This window comes from Phoxinus phoxinus, assembly GCF_949152265.1.
Source record: "Phoxinus phoxinus genome assembly, chromosome: 13".
Taxonomy (NCBI): Eukaryota; Metazoa; Chordata; class Actinopteri; order Cypriniformes; family Leuciscidae; genus Phoxinus; species Phoxinus phoxinus.
The window spans coordinates 4,427,541-4,442,045 of NC_136888.1; the positions used below are offsets into that span (position 1 = coordinate 4,427,541).

Consider the following 14,505-nt stretch of genomic DNA (forward strand, 5'->3'; position numbering starts at 1 on the left):
ACATTCTGCAAGCGGTCAACCAATCACAACAGATTGGGCCATCTGACCAATCAGAGCAGAGTAGATCAATCACAACAGACTTGGCCATCTGACCAATCAGAGCAGAGCAAACCAATCACAATAGACTTGGCCATCTGACCAATCAGAGCAGAGCAAACCAATCACAACAGACTGGGCCATCTGACCAATCAGAGCAAAGTAGGCCAATCACAACAGACTGAGCCATCTGACCAATCAGATCAGAGTAGGCCAATCACAACAGACTGAGCCATCTGACTAATCAGAGCAGAGTAGACCAATCACAATAGACTGGGCCATCTGACCAATCAGAGCAGAATAGACCAATCACAACAGACTGGGCCATCTGACCAATCAGAGCAGAGTAGGCCAATCACAACAGACTGAGCCATCTGACTAATCAGAGCAGAGTAGACCAATCACAATAGACTGGGCCATCTGACCAATCAGAGCAGAATAGACCAATCACAACAGACTGGGCCATCTGACCAATCAGAGCAGAATAGACCAATCACAACAGACTGGGCCGTCTGACCAATCAGAGCAGAATAGACCAATCACAACAGACTGGGCCATCTGACCAATCAGAGCAGAATAGACCAATCACAACAGACTGGGCCGTCTGACCAATCAGAGCAGAATAGACCAATCACAACAGACTGGGCCATCTGACCAATCAGAGCAGAGCAAACCAATCACAACAGACTGAGCCATCTGACTAATCAGAGCAAAATGGGCCGTCTGACCAATCAGAGCAGAGTAGACCAATCACAACAGACTGGGCCGTCTGATCAATAAGAGCAGAATAGACCAATCACAACAGACTGAGCCATCTGACTAATCAGAGCAAAATGGGCCGTCTGACCAATAAGAGCAGAATAGACCAATCACAACAGACTGGGCCGTCTGACCAATCAGAGCAGAATAGACCAATCACAACAGACTGGGCCGTCTGACCAATCAGAGCAGAATAGACCAATCGCAACAGACTGAGCCATTTGATCAATAAGAGCAGAATAGACCAATCACAACAGACTGGGCCGTCTGACCAATCAGAGCAGAATAGACCAATCACAACAGACTGAGCCATCTGACTAATCAGAGCAAAATGGGCCGTCTGACCAATAAGAGCAGAATAGACCAATCACAACAGACTGGGCCGTCTGACCAATCAGAGCAGAATAGACCAATCGCAACAGACTGAGCCATCTGACCAATCAGAGTAAAGCCAACCAATCACAACAGACTTGGCCATCTGACCAATCAGAGCAGAGATTGGTCTCAAAGATAAACTCAAAAGAATTGAGGAAATCAATTACATTCATTGTTTAAGTTTACAAACTCAAAGATTAAGTTAGTATTCATTGATTTTGCACTACACAAAATATTTTTTAAATGCTATTTTATTTAAAAATCGGGGCAAATAAACCAATAATCAGGTAACAAGGAGGAGTGGTTTAGACAATAGACAGGACTGAGCACATGGCACATAGAAACAAACATGATAAGCCATGTGCCCACACCAAACATGACAAAACAACAACAGTGTCAGGATCCGAACACCACACTCCGCACATAAAGTATAACGTCTCACGACTCGAAACAAGACAAGAATAAACCACGACGAAGTGATCGGACCCTGACAATCTTCCTCCCAAACATCTTTACTGTAATGTGATAGGACATGTTAGAGTTTTGTTCCTCATTATTCTTCTCAATAACGATTCTCATTAGTTATCTTTATTGTAATAAATTACAGTACAAATGACTACAATCCAGTGCATTCAGCAGTTTAGCTACAGTACCAACACTGTCGACCACAATGGCGTTTGACGCTGCACTGCCATCTATGGACGTGGATCAGCATGATCCTCTCTGGGTTTTATGGACATTTTTCATTATTCAATGAAACTAAATGGAACTTTTCCTCATGTTTCCTCCTCTGTAAGCTGTATGTTTATGCACAAAAAGGTTATGCCTTTTCTCCTTTGTTGGAGAATTTGGGAGAACATGTAAGAAATGAAAGAACATAAAATACATTTTCTTTATGCAAAACATTTCATGATATTCACCCAGATTCATGTGTGTTTGTGACCAATATTGCAATACTTAAGTTGATGTTGTTTCAAGCACATATACAAAGGTTCGAGTAGCACTGCATTCTGTTTCAGCCTCAGCCTAAAACTGAGCCCACGTCTTTCACATGCTCTCATGCTATTCCTGTCTGCTTCGAGATTACTGTGATACAGAAGGCAACATGATGCCTGCTACTAGGTTACTCCATCCTTAAAATTTTAATCAGTGGTAACAGTAGCATACTCACTGTCTCACTCACTCACTCACTCACTCACTCGCTCTCCTGTGCTCTCTCTATTTGAAACACAGCCAACAGCCATCAGGAAGAGATGTCCTCTGCAGATCTAGTCCAGGATACACTAACACAAGAGATACACTAACAAGAGATACACTAACAAGAGATACACTAACAAGAGATACACTAACAAGAGATACACTAACAAGAGATACACTAACAAGAGATACACTAACAAGAGATACACTAACAAGAGATACACTAACAAGATACACTAACACAAGAGATACACTAACAAGAGATACACTAACAAGAGATACACTAACACAAGAGATACACTAACACAAGAGATACACTAACAAGAGATACACTAACACAAGAGATACACTAACAAGAGATACACTAACACAAGAGATACACTAACACAAGAGATACACTAACAAGAGATACACTAACAAGAGATACACTAACACAAGAGATACACTAACACAAGAGATACACTAACACAAGAGATACACTAACAAGAGATACACTAACAAGAGATACACTAACAAGAGATACACTAACACAAGAGATACACTAACACAAGAGATACACTAACACAAGAGATACACTAACACAAGAGATACACTAACACAAGAGATACACTAACAATAGATACACTAACAAGAGATACACTAACACAAGAGATACACTAACACAAGAGATACACTAACACAAGAGATACACTAACAAGAGATACACTAACAAGAGATACACTAACACAAGAGATACACTAACAAGAGATACACTAACACAAGAGATACACTAACAAGAGATACACTAACACAAGAGATACACTAACAAGAGATACACTAACAAGAGATACACTAACACAAGAGATACACTAACACAAGAGATACACTAACAAGAGATACACTAACACAAGAGATACACTAACAAGAGATACACTAACACAAGAGATACACTAACACAAGAGATACACTAACAAGAGATACACTAACAAGAGATACACTAACACAAGAGATACACTAACACAAGAGATACACTAACACAAGAGATACACTAACAAGAGATACACTAACAAGAGATACACTAACAAGAGATACACTAACACAAGAGATACACTAACACAAGAGATACACTAACACAAGAGATACACTAACAAGAGATACACTAACAAGAGATACACTAACAAGAGATACACTAACACAAGAGATACACTTACAAGAGATACACTAACAAGATATACACTAACACAAGAGATACACTAACACAAGAGATACACTAACACAAGAGATACACTAACACAAGAGATACACTAACAAGAGATACACTAACACAAGAGATACACTAACAAGAGATACACTAACAAGAGATACACTAACACAAGAGATACACTAACACAAGATATACACTAACAAGAGATACACTAACACAAGAGATACACTAACACAAGAGATACACTAACACAAGAGATACACTAACAAGAGATACACTAACAAGAGATACACTAACACAAGAGATACACTAACACAAGAGATACACTAACACAAGAGATACACTAACACAAGAGATACACTAACAAGAGATACACTAACACAAGAGATACACTAACACAAGAGATACACTAACAAGAGATACACTAACACAAGAGATACACTAACACAAGAGATACACTAACAAGAGATACACTAACAAGAGATACACTAACAAGAGATACACTAACAAGAGATACACTAACACAAGAGATACACTAACACAAGAGATACACTAACAAGAGATACACTAACACAAGAGATACACTAACACAAGAGATACACTAACAAGAGATACACTAACACAAGAGATACACTAACACAAGAGATACACTAACACAAGAGATACACTAACAAGAGATACACTAACACAAGAGATACACTAACACAAGAGATACACTAACACAAGAGATACACTAACACAAGAGATACACTAACACAAGAGATACACTAACAAGAGATACACTAACACAAGAGATACACTAACACAAGAGATACACTAACACAAGAGATACACTAACACAAGAGATACACTAACAAGAGATACACTAACACAAGAGATACACTAACACAAGAGATACACTAACAAGAGATACACTAACAAGAGATACACTAACAAGATATACACTAACACAAGAGATACACTAACACAAGAGATACACTAACACAAGAGATACACTAACACAAGAGATACACTAACACAAGAGATACACTAACAAGAGATACACTAACAAGATATACACTAACAAGATATACACTAACAAGAGATACACTAACAAGGAGTATTATAGGAGTATTTTTTAAAAATGATATACTGTATTTTACTGGCCCCAAACTTTAGTGCGATAGTGTATATCCGAAATGTATGCAACACAGATTTCCATGCTACATGCCGAATAGTAGCGAGGAAAAATAATTTGATTTGAAAAAATTTTTTTTTTTAAAAAGAGTTGCAAAAAATGGAAGGTGCTTATCATTTTTAGATTGTCAGATATAAATAAAAATAAAAAAAATAAAAAACCTGTTAAATTACGGTAAAACACTGGCAGCTGTGGTTGCCAGAAATGTATGGTATAAAATACGGTATCAACATTTTAGGTTTTACAGACTTAACTTACAATTTACAGTAATAAACTGTAATTCATTATCTGATACAATGTTAATTTACCAACCTATTGAAGTTTTAATATCTGTTTTGTACCTTTGTAATATCCTGACAACCGACAATCAAAGCAGTGATGATTCACATGATCAATCAAAGCTCATCACAAGCAGCTCTTCCACAAGATAGTTACTATTAACAAAAAGAAGCTGCACATTGTCATTCACACACACATTAAACACCATCATGGTAACACACATGAAAAAAAAAATGCAATAAACATTAATTTAACAACATTAAATGTAACATAAAACCCTAGTGTACATAACTGCTTAAAGAAATTAAGAAAACTACGAAGAAACAGTTATTTCAACAAAAATACATCAAATGTGAAGTGTCACGCAGGGAATTGTGCGAATGTCAATTTACGTTTTTTCACTGTAAATTATACAATGAGTTGTTCTTTTTCACTTTCAAAAATGGTAAATTGAACGGTATTTTACAGTAAAATCACATTAATTGTACCATTAGATCTATCACAGTTATTTACCGTATAATAAGGACATTTTCACTGTAGCATTTTTACAGTCTTCTACCGTTAAAATCACGATTTAACATAAAAAAAAAAAATCCCCATGCTGTGGTGCGTTTCCCGAACAACGACATATCTCGCTGCTTAACTACCACAGTACGATGCAGCGTTGAAGAAATCAACTAGCTAGTCACGACTGTTTCCCGAAACCGTATGTCGCAAATTGGTCGTTCAACCACGATGGTTAATGATGTCACACAGGTGGAGGAGTAATAACTTCTTTTAATGAATCTGTTTGAGATCGAATTAATGCTTTTCTATATATCACAGACATGGCATCTGAGGACCATAGTTGGCTGACAATGCTTTTGGGAAACGCACTCCTGGTCGATCATTGTGGTTTCATTGATTTTAGATTTATTCACCCTTACCTGTTGCAAAAACAACTGCGGTGTCACGTTTCAGTCCAATGATGATGAAGCAAAGGAAACTCAGGTGATCCACAATGATGCAAGACAGCGTTCAACATTCTTGTCCACATTCAACCACTTCCAGAGGTCGTCGAGAACGCATTCAAAAAACGTCTGCTCTCCGTCTACTGACCTCATGCGTGAACATTATGAGAAGTGCTCTAGCCACGGGGTTTAAACTTTGGCTGGAGACTCAAGTTCGGTTTGAAGATGTAAAACGTATCAAGCTCAATGTTCTCTTATCATATCTAACACACACTCAGTGTTCAGCTGGTCTTGAGACTCTCAGAGCAGAAACTAAAACTGTGTTTTTCCGTCATCTCCGGTCGTGTTCATATGTAAATTGTGTGATCTTATTTCATCCTTTAGATCGAAAGATCTGAAAAAGCCCATATATTTACTCGCCCATAGACCCTCAGCTTGAAGAAATCAGGACAGAAGTGGTTTGAAAGTGGACAAAAGACACGGATTAAAACACCAGGTGTAAACGGGAATGTGTTTCCCTCGTCTACGTGTGATCCGATCGACCAAAACACATCTTAATACCGGGAGTAAACAGGGCCCTTGAGTCCATGAGAGTGAAACTAAAGCTAAACTGAACACAATGGTGACATGTGGTTGTTTTGTCAGTCAGACAGTATCTTTCTGACTAAGTAGGCAATTCTTGGACCAGACTTGATCAGTCCTCTTGCATATTTATTTCTAAGCAAATGAGTCAATAATAATACTGTGTGTGTGTATATTCAGATTCTTCCCGGTCGGGGAAAAAAGAAAGCCGCTGTCCAACGCCTGGCTGTGACGGCACAGGTCATGTGACGGGTTTGTACCCGCATCATCGCAGCCTGTCTGGATGCCCGCATAAGGACAGAGTCCCACCAGAAAGTAAGCAGACTACGAGCTCTTTCTGAACTTCAGTGCCACGTTTGCTTGCTTCTTCCTTTAAACCTTTGCTATTTTTCATGCCGGCATGAATGAGAAGAGGTCATAATCACTGGCTGACTGTGTGTCTGTATGTGTTTGCCTGTGGGAACCAGTCCTCAGTTGTTTCTGCATGCCGTCCACCTCCACACTAAACACATCTGCTCATGCAGGACCGCTTACCTTTTAGCACGTCCAGTTCCATCGTCCAAATCAATGAGATTTTAGAATGGGATTTAGGTAAAAGCCTGCATAAGATCTGTGGTGAACACAAGCTAAAATAATCAAATTAATAAATAAAAATAAAATATAATAATAAATCATATAATTTACATCATCCAGTATATGAACCTGCTCGTTCCGATGGAGGTCATCTTTCTCTTTAGCTCGATCTGTCTAAAAATGAAATTCAAAATCAGTCATTTAATTCTATATTTGAACAATTTTACACCTGGATGTACAAGGATTTTTGTATTAACTTAAAAACTTAAAGTTTTCTTGAAATAATTTACAAGAAGTTCACACACTGTTTATATGAATGTTGCTATTGTCTCCGGCGTAGAGGAGCAGCCGTCGCAATATCACTGACATGCATGAATGCGTTTATTGTTTCTGTTGGTAATTACGACGCTATCTTAATGGAGGCCAGTTTAATAAGTTGGTTAGATTTCTCATTTTGTTTTAGATGCTCAATTAAATCCAGTTGAATAAACTGTAATAATTATAATCTGATGAAAGAGTTACAGACAGGAAGAACGAGTGAGATTTCTTTTCATTCACCTTGAGCAAATCTCCCGTTAAAACATCTTTTACGTGATTCATTAAAATGCTTTAATATGTGTGTTTTTTTATTCACAAATTAACCAGATGGCAATCAAACTGATGGCTTTGACTACAGACTGAAATTAGTTAACAAAAAGATTTGCTTTTAAAGTGTCCAGATGGCAAGGCAGTTTGTGAGCTGGTGCTGGGGTGGCAAAGCAGGGGCGTTTTTAGATGACCATCGCGTGACATGTGTGTGACACACACACTTACTGAAAGACTGTTTTATTATGCTGGGTCACTTAGTGGCTGTTATTATCTTCAGACAACTTTTGCTGCTCAACACTGGAAAAAGTCAAATGTACAGTTTTTTTAAAAGTTTTTGCTAGACAGATTTTTTTTAAGTACATTTCACATATGGAATTAAGTAAACTCTACTCAATTAAGTTAAGTAAAATAACAAAGAAAATAAGTAGCTTTAACCTGGCCAGTAAAAGTTGTTCTTTAAAAATGTTTACATTTACTTTGCAGTACTTTTTACTCCAACAATATAACTTTTAATTGTACCACACTTTTAAAGAGTTTGTTTTATTTAAAAACATCTAAGTAAATCATTCAACAGATATGGTATAGACGCACTGTTTACGTAATATACGTACACTGTAAACCCAAATTTTTAAGTTGTGAAATTCAAAGTTTAAGTAAGCAGAACAAGCAGATTTTTATTTTGTACTTATAATTGTTCTTAACTTAAAATGTTTGAGTACACTAATTCATACAATTAACTTTCATGTAATCTCAATGCAAAAATTTTTATTAGTATAAACATAGCTAGTTTTAACAAGCTAACCTGTTAACATACTACTTTGTTAACATATTAGCAATAGTATGTTGTACAGAAGCTGCTGTATGAGTGCAATAATATAAATGTATTATTTGCTCTCAAATCAAGCGCATGCGCCACTCGTCACCATGATGGTAACTATCCTAAAACCAACATTAACAGAAATTCTTCTAAATTAGCATAACAAAACATTAACCACTACTAAATATCCCACTTAACATTAATCTTGCACAAAAAAAAAGCATTATATTACTCTTAATTTTAGCATTTACTCTCCCTTTCGAGTGCCATCAGCAAAGCATGCTGGGAAATAGACATCCCAGCCATTTCAGTTAAACTTAAGTTTGTCTAAATTAAAAGAAATAATTTCATAAAACTCAAAACAATGAAACAGTTCAGTTTACTTAAAATATATCAGTTCTGTGAACTTGAAAAAAAAAGACAGTGCTAAATCTCATAAAAGTTAATTTGACTGAGCTAATTAGTTTAATTTAAGTTTGTCGTACACAAACCAATTGATTATTTTGAGCGTTAAGGTTTACAGTGTAAAGTAGTACACACTTGAACACCGAGACCTTAATACTTGGAACACACAATGACGGTAACATTTGATGAATCGTTTTTTAGTATGAATGTGTCATTTTGAGTAGAAATGGAACTCCAGATCACAAAATGTCAAGTTTTCTAAACCTAACAACAAATGCAATGACACAACAGTGTAAATAGAGCTGGAAGACAGCGAAAAATCAACCTTATTAATCATTCATGCCCCAGTGCATGATGGGAACATCAGTATCAGAAAAGTTGAGTAGATCCAGCTGTCCAATCAGAGCACAGTGTGCTTTTCAGAAGGAGGGGCTTCACAGAGACAGGAACTAAACAGAGTTACTGACAGACTGGGAAGAGAGGAGCCGCAGCAACACATATGGAATATGGGAAAGAAAGAAACAATTAATTAAATCAAGCATGAAAACTTATCTTATTAGAGCCCGAAAACAAAATCAAGACTGTAAAAGGGCATAATAGGTCTTCATTAAAGGAAGCTTCACACACACACAGACATGCATCTCAGTCGGTGGAGTGAGCGGATCCTGCCTCTGCTAGTAATGAACATGTCAGAGTGTGTTGAAGATGAGGGTGAGGGATTAAGGAGCTGGTAATGATGAAGATGAGCACCGGAAGAGTGCCGGTCTGCTCGCCCCGGCCCACACTCTCTGCCCCCCCACTCCAGCGTCCTAATGAACAGTCATCTAATTCCTGTCGGTCATGGGCAGAAAGACAAAGACATGTGCAGATGAATAATGGAGTCTGGGATCAGAGAGAGGGAGAGTTGGGGCAGGGATTTCATTGATTTCTGACGTGTGTTTAATGCAAATGAAAGACAAGTGCAGAACTGAACCAATCAGAAGCAGCGACACCTCGCACAGAACGACTGGATGCACGAGCTCGCTCTAGCTGACAGCTTCAGCCGCTGATGAGAATATAATCAGGGATAGAGCTCTCTGTCAACCCGTCTGTCTGCAGCACTCACTGAACACACGGCAGTGTGCGTTACTTACAGCAAGCAGCAGGGCATCGGAGGAAGAAGAGGAACTACAATAGAATAGAATAGAATAGAATAGAATAGAAATTAATGGAATGGAATGGAAAAGAATGGAGTAGAATGGAATATAATAAAATAGAATAGAATGAAATGGAATGAAAAAAAGAGAATAGAAAAGAATGGAAAAGAATAGAAAGGAATAGAATGGAAAAGAATAGAATAGAATAGAATGGAAAATAATGGAATAGAATAGAATAGAATGAAATGGAATGAAAAAAGAGAATAGAATAGAATAGAATAGAAAATAATGGAATGGAATAGAATATAATAGAATGGAATGGAAAAAAAGAGAATACAAAAGAATGGAAAAGAATAGAATAGAATAGAAAGTAATGGAATGGAATAGAATAAAATAGAATGAAATGGAATGAAAAAAAGATAATAGAAAAGAATGGAATGGAAAAGTATAGAAAGTAATAGAATAGAATAGAATAGAATAGAATGGAATGGAGCGGAGCAGAACAGAACAGAATAGAATAGAATAGAATAGAATAGAATAGAATAGAATGTAATAGAATATAATAGAATGGAATATAACGGAACAGAACAGAACAGAATGGAATGGAATAAAATAGAATAGAATAGAATAGAATAGAATGGAATAGAACGGAACAGAATAGAACAGAGTCGAATAGAATAGAAAAGAATAGAATAGAACAGAATAGAGTAGAGTAGAATAGAATAGAATAGAGTAGAATAGAGTAGAATAGAGTAGAGTAGAGTAGAATAGAATAGAATAGAATAGAATAGAACAGAGTAGAGTAGAATAGAATAGAATAGAGTAGAATAGAATAGAGTAGAGTAGAGTAGAATAGAGTAGAGTAGAGTAGAATAGAATAGAACAGATTAGAGTAGAGTAGAATAGAATAGAATAGAGTAGAATAGAATAGAATAGAGTAGAGTAGAGTAGAGTAGAGTAGAGTAGAATAGAATAGAATAGAGTAGAATAGAATAGAGTAGAGTAGAGTAGAGTAGAATGGACTAGAGTAGAGTAGAGTAGAATAGAATAGAATAGAATAGAATAGAGTAGAGTAGAATAGAATAGAGTAGAGTAGAGTAGAGTAGAATAGAATAGAGTAGAATAGAATAGAGTAGAGTAGAGTAGAATGGACTAGAGTAGAGTAGAGTAGAGTAGAGTAGAGTAGAATAGAATAGAATAGAATAGAGTAGAATAGAATAGAATAGAATAGAGTAGAGTAGAGTAGAGTAGAATGGACTAGAGTAGAGTAGAGTAGAATAGAATAGAATAGAGTAGAGTAGAATAGAGTAGAGTAGAGTAGAGTAGAGTAGAATAGAATAGAATAGAATAGAGTAGAATAGAATAGAGTAGAGTAGAGTAGAATGGACTAGAGTAGAGTAGAGTAGAATAGAATAGAATAGAATAGAATAGAGTAGAATAGAATAGAATAGAATAGAACAGAATAGAGTAGAGTAGAATAGAGTAGAGTAGAATAGAGTAGAGTAGAGTAGAGTAGAATAGAATACTCATGTGATTTGTCCCACGACTCACTCTGCATGGTCCGTGTGCATGCCGGTGTTCTTCCATTAGCAGTGCTTCGCATGCCGCTGTTTGCTGTTCTCGTTGTGAGCGTGCTGGTGATAATGACGAGTGTTTCACACTAATGCAGATGACTAACTGTGGGCCTCTAACTCCTAATCTTTCACCCTATTTCTCTCGCCTGCTGTCAAGTTCTTGCAATGTATGAAAATGTTCTTAAGTGCCCTACGCCTGGCTGCACGGGCCGGGGTCACGTCAACAGCAACAGGAACTCTCACAGGAGGTGAGTTCCTCTCCGTCTGGAGGAGAGAACCGCTCTTTATTATCATCTTTATTCTACAGTGGCTACGTTTACAAAATCCTCATATTCCCCCGTTCTCAGCAAATGTCTCCGTTTGATTTCTGGAAGTACAAAGCAGTTTCTAATTTAATATATGCAGTTTCAAAGTCAGTTCTTGGATAATAAATGTGAAGTATGTATTTTTTATGTACTTTCTATTTTGATATATAGAGACTAAGTAAACCATTGGCAGGCTGACTCCCTGAACACTCAAATTGTAGTCTGCTACTGATAACACAGTTTTATAAATTTTAGGCAATCTAATCGGACTACATTGTTATTTCATTTAGATTACTTTTAACCAAACTCTCTTAAGTCATAGATTCAAATAGGATTGTTTTGTCCCTCATTGATATATTCATTGTTATCAACAACATGAAGTGATTTAAACATTACATTACGACAGGGTATAAATTGTGTCAATGTCTATGTAAATAAAAATGTAAAGAGAAAAAAAATAATTAGGCAAAATCAATTAATTATGAATAAAATATCAAATATTTTAGAAGAATAAGAAATATTTGCATGTATATACTGTATATAGATTTATATATCATTTATATTATATATAAATTATAAATATTTTATATATAAATAACAATTTTTTCTTAAATATGAACGTGTGTATTTATATACAAAATAATTATACACAGCACACGCACATTTATTATGTAAACACAAACTTTTATTTTGGATTCGATTAATCGTGATTAATCGTTTAACAGCCCTAATAATATATTATATTATATTATATTATATTATATTATATTATATTATATTATATTATATTATATTATATTATATTATAATAATTAAAAGTACTTAATTTAATCTGATAGCGTAATCCAGATTACATCAGTCACTAACCAGCAGTGGGAATACATGTTTTTTCTCAAAAAGTCGCAGACACGGGTGTGTTTGGGAAACCAGGTCGAAACTTTTTTTTTGCAATTATGTTTGCTGTTGCTAGTGATATAAAAATATAGGCCGCTACAAATGCACATTCCCTCAAGCAGCGTTTAAAACCGCACGTTGCTCTGTGGAAGGCTTTGCGTGTGGATTGGGCCGATGAACTGGTTTGCGCAGTAATGCTCTCAGCGTCAGCCATTAGCACCTCACTGACACCTCGCCAGGGGACACGGCCCACTCCAGACGGCCCTGAAACACACGCGCCAGGCACGACACACACACACACACACACACACACACACACACACACACACACACACACACACACACACACCTCGCTTATACTGGCAAGAGTGAAATTACATTCCTACGGCAGGAAACCTGGCAGCTTGCTTGCAGTTCACGTCATGGATCAAACACACACACACACACACACACACACACACACACACACACACACACACACGCACACACACACACACACACACACACACACACACACACACACACACACACACACACACACACACCTTCAGAAGCCTTTCATATCTCTGTGCTCTGAGCTCATGAGTCATGACACTACCTACACTGTAAAAATTATAATACAAATTTGAATTCCTCCGATACAAAGATTATTGAAGTAATATTTCAGTCTTTCGACTTAACATTTGAATATTTAATTCAATTTGTTACTTGTTTCTTTGTAATTATTTGTGATTACCCATTTCTGAGTGAAGACTTTAAACATTTTTCACTGTAGAAGAACATTGTGTTGCTTTGAGGTTGCTTTTACACACTTTTTTTTTATACAAATTGTCTTTTCTCAGCATTTTTATCTGGTTTTCCAGCACAAATATCTAAACATTCTTACGTAAATCAAGATACATCTGCTTGAGATACAAAATGACATATTACGTCATAATGACATAAAAAATTTAGCGAGTTTTGCTTAAAACAAGAAAAAATATCCAACAATAGGGTAATACAAATAATCTTGTTTTTTCTTTGAATTAAAAGGTAACTAAAGCCCCTGGTCAGAGCCCAGTGGAGACCCCGGGGCCAGTTTCACAAAGAGAGACTTTGACTACGGCTTCGATATAGTAGATAGTCAGACTTCAGATAGACATCGAAATCAGACCGTTGCACAAAGCACTTAAGACTTTGACTATCTTAAGTAGGACTACACTGCAATGCATTCTGGGTAAACTAAGACACTTTTCAAAACAAAAAACATGGCGGATCGAGTAAGCGCATTCAGCCGCTCAGTGCAGTTTATCCCAGCAGAAAATATGTGTTTGTTGGAGGAGTGTAACAGTTACAATGACATTTTACTTGGGAAATTTAGCAGAGTATGTAGTAACAAGAAGAAATGCTTATTTTGGAAAAAGATTGCCACGAGAGTTAACAGCGTTAATCCGACCGTTGAAGTCCTCACTATTATATATCTCCAGTAGGTTACTGCGGTCCCTAAAAACTCCTTCCCTTCTCATAGCTCTCTCCATAACGTCATCAGCAAACCACAAATTATGAGCCATTTTCCCTTTTCTTTCGACTGTTTGTAGTGTAACTGATTGTTACTGCTGGTTGCCAAGGTAACATAGTCTCATTTTTTTGGTCTAAATTAAGTCAGTCTATATTTTTGTGAAACAGTCTAACTTGC

The 14,505-nt window shown here is 36.6% G+C and overlaps 1 protein-coding gene across 1 annotated transcript in view; it reads left to right on the forward strand.

Moving 5' to 3' along the window:
• The window catches only part of myt1lb (myelin transcription factor 1-like, b), a 169,522-nt gene that overhangs the window by 103,846 nt on the left and 51,171 nt on the right, over positions 1 to 14,505 (forward strand). Inside the window, exons 8-9 of the mRNA XM_079633122.1 lie at positions 6,719 to 6,853; positions 11,789 to 11,879. Of these exons, the coding sequence (XP_079489248.1) occupies positions 6,719 to 6,853; positions 11,789 to 11,879 (226 nt within the window). The remainder of the gene's footprint in view (positions 1 to 6,718; positions 6,854 to 11,788; positions 11,880 to 14,505) is intronic.